The sequence below is a fragment of the Coenobita brevimanus genome, chromosome 34 (genome assembly GCF_032717465.1).
Source record: "Coenobita brevimanus isolate Jiangsu-jjx chromosome 34, ASM3271746v2, whole genome shotgun sequence".
Lineage (NCBI taxonomy): Eukaryota > Metazoa > Arthropoda > Malacostraca > Decapoda > Coenobitidae > Coenobita > Coenobita brevimanus.
In genome coordinates this window covers 2,086,620-2,087,984 of record NC_136987.1, presented here as the reverse complement: position 1 = coordinate 2,087,984, position 1,365 = coordinate 2,086,620, and the positions used below count along the sequence as shown (strand labels likewise).

Below are 1,365 nucleotides of genomic sequence, written 5' to 3'. Positions count from 1 at the left end.
AGTTCTGGTTTCTCGCTAATATTCCTTTCCTTCTCAACATATCCAACTCAACTCTCTTCTAATATTTTTTTCTGTAAAAGTCTTTTCTCTTTAATGTATCTGTCTCTAATATTCCTTTCTCCCAAATACTGTATTTCTGTTTCTCTAATATTTCTCTTTCTTTAAAATTCCTTTGTCTCTGATATTTTTCTTTAATATTCCTTTCCCTCTAATGTTTCTCTTTCTCTAATATATCTTTCCCGCCAATATTTCTCCTCTAATATTCTTTTTCCTCTAATATTTCTCCTTCTCAAACATTTCTTTCTCTCTAATATTTCTCTTTAATATTCCTTTCTCTCTAATATTTCTCTTTCTCTAATATTCCTATCTCTAGTATTTCTCTTTCGTTAATATTTCTTTTTCGTTAATATTTCTTTTTCTCTAATATTCCTTTCTCACTGATATTTCTCTTTCTCTAATATTCCTTTTTTCCCCCCCGGCAGGCAAGGTCACTCCACGTCCTCCCTCCCGTGCAACCCACTACAGCGCGTCCCCTGATGCTCGCGGTGGCTTCCCCTCCTTCTCCTACACCCCCTCTCCTACGGGAGTGCCAAACGGGGCGGCCCAGTACCATGCGGGAGGGCCTAGTGTCACCCTCGGCATCCACGAACAACACCAGTATCCGCAGGACCAGATTTCGTATACGCAGGAACTCGGCGATCGGATTCCCCTGGACGCCATTGATCACTCCCACGCGCTACAGACCCTAGGGCTGGACACGGACCCGCCGCCATCGCTGGGTCTGGAGCAGCACTCGATCCCCTCCGAACACCCGAGTCTGACGCTGGACCCGCACTCTATCACCATAGACCACCCGGTGATCGCGGTGACGGATTTCTCCAACCGGAACGGGGACCTTCGGGTGGTTCAGCCCTCCGCCACAGCCACCAGTCTCTCCACCTTCCACCCCAACCCCTCCCCCTCCACGTACAGCGAGAGTGACTTGGAGGGCCACCTGGTATGACTGTAAGAGTGGCTTGATCGTACACATCTTCCTGGAGGGCCACTTAGTATGACAATAAAAGGAGTTTGAACCCTACGCATCTTCCAGTAAGGGGGCTGGGGTGATAGATATGGCATTAGACCAAGGCGATGCTGGTGAACGAAGATGATTTAAACAGCTGACCTACTCTTCCTGGGCCTCTGCCAACCTCAGTGACAGCACATGCATTTTGGACAAGCTGTTACTTGTATTGCATTTATCACACTGACGGGCTGATGTATTTTGCCTCCATCGCTGCAACCTTCCCAGGTGCCATGATGCATTTAGGATGGGTGATATTGTTACACCTTTGTCACACTGAATTCACACTCCTGTCACACTTA

At 47.0% G+C, this 1,365-nt stretch overlaps 1 protein-coding gene across 1 annotated transcript in view; it reads left to right on the top strand.

The window, feature by feature from the left end:
• Window positions 1-1,066, top strand: part of LOC145396047 (nephrin-like) — a 299,410-nt gene extending 298,344 nt beyond the window's left edge. The window contains exon 22 of the mRNA XM_080269511.1: window positions 483-1,066. Within this exon, the coding sequence (XP_080125637.1) occupies window positions 483-1,003 (521 nt within the window). The 3' untranslated portion in view covers window positions 1,004-1,066. The remainder of the gene's footprint in view (window positions 1-482) is intronic.
• Window positions 1,067-1,365: the final 299 nt, after the last annotated feature.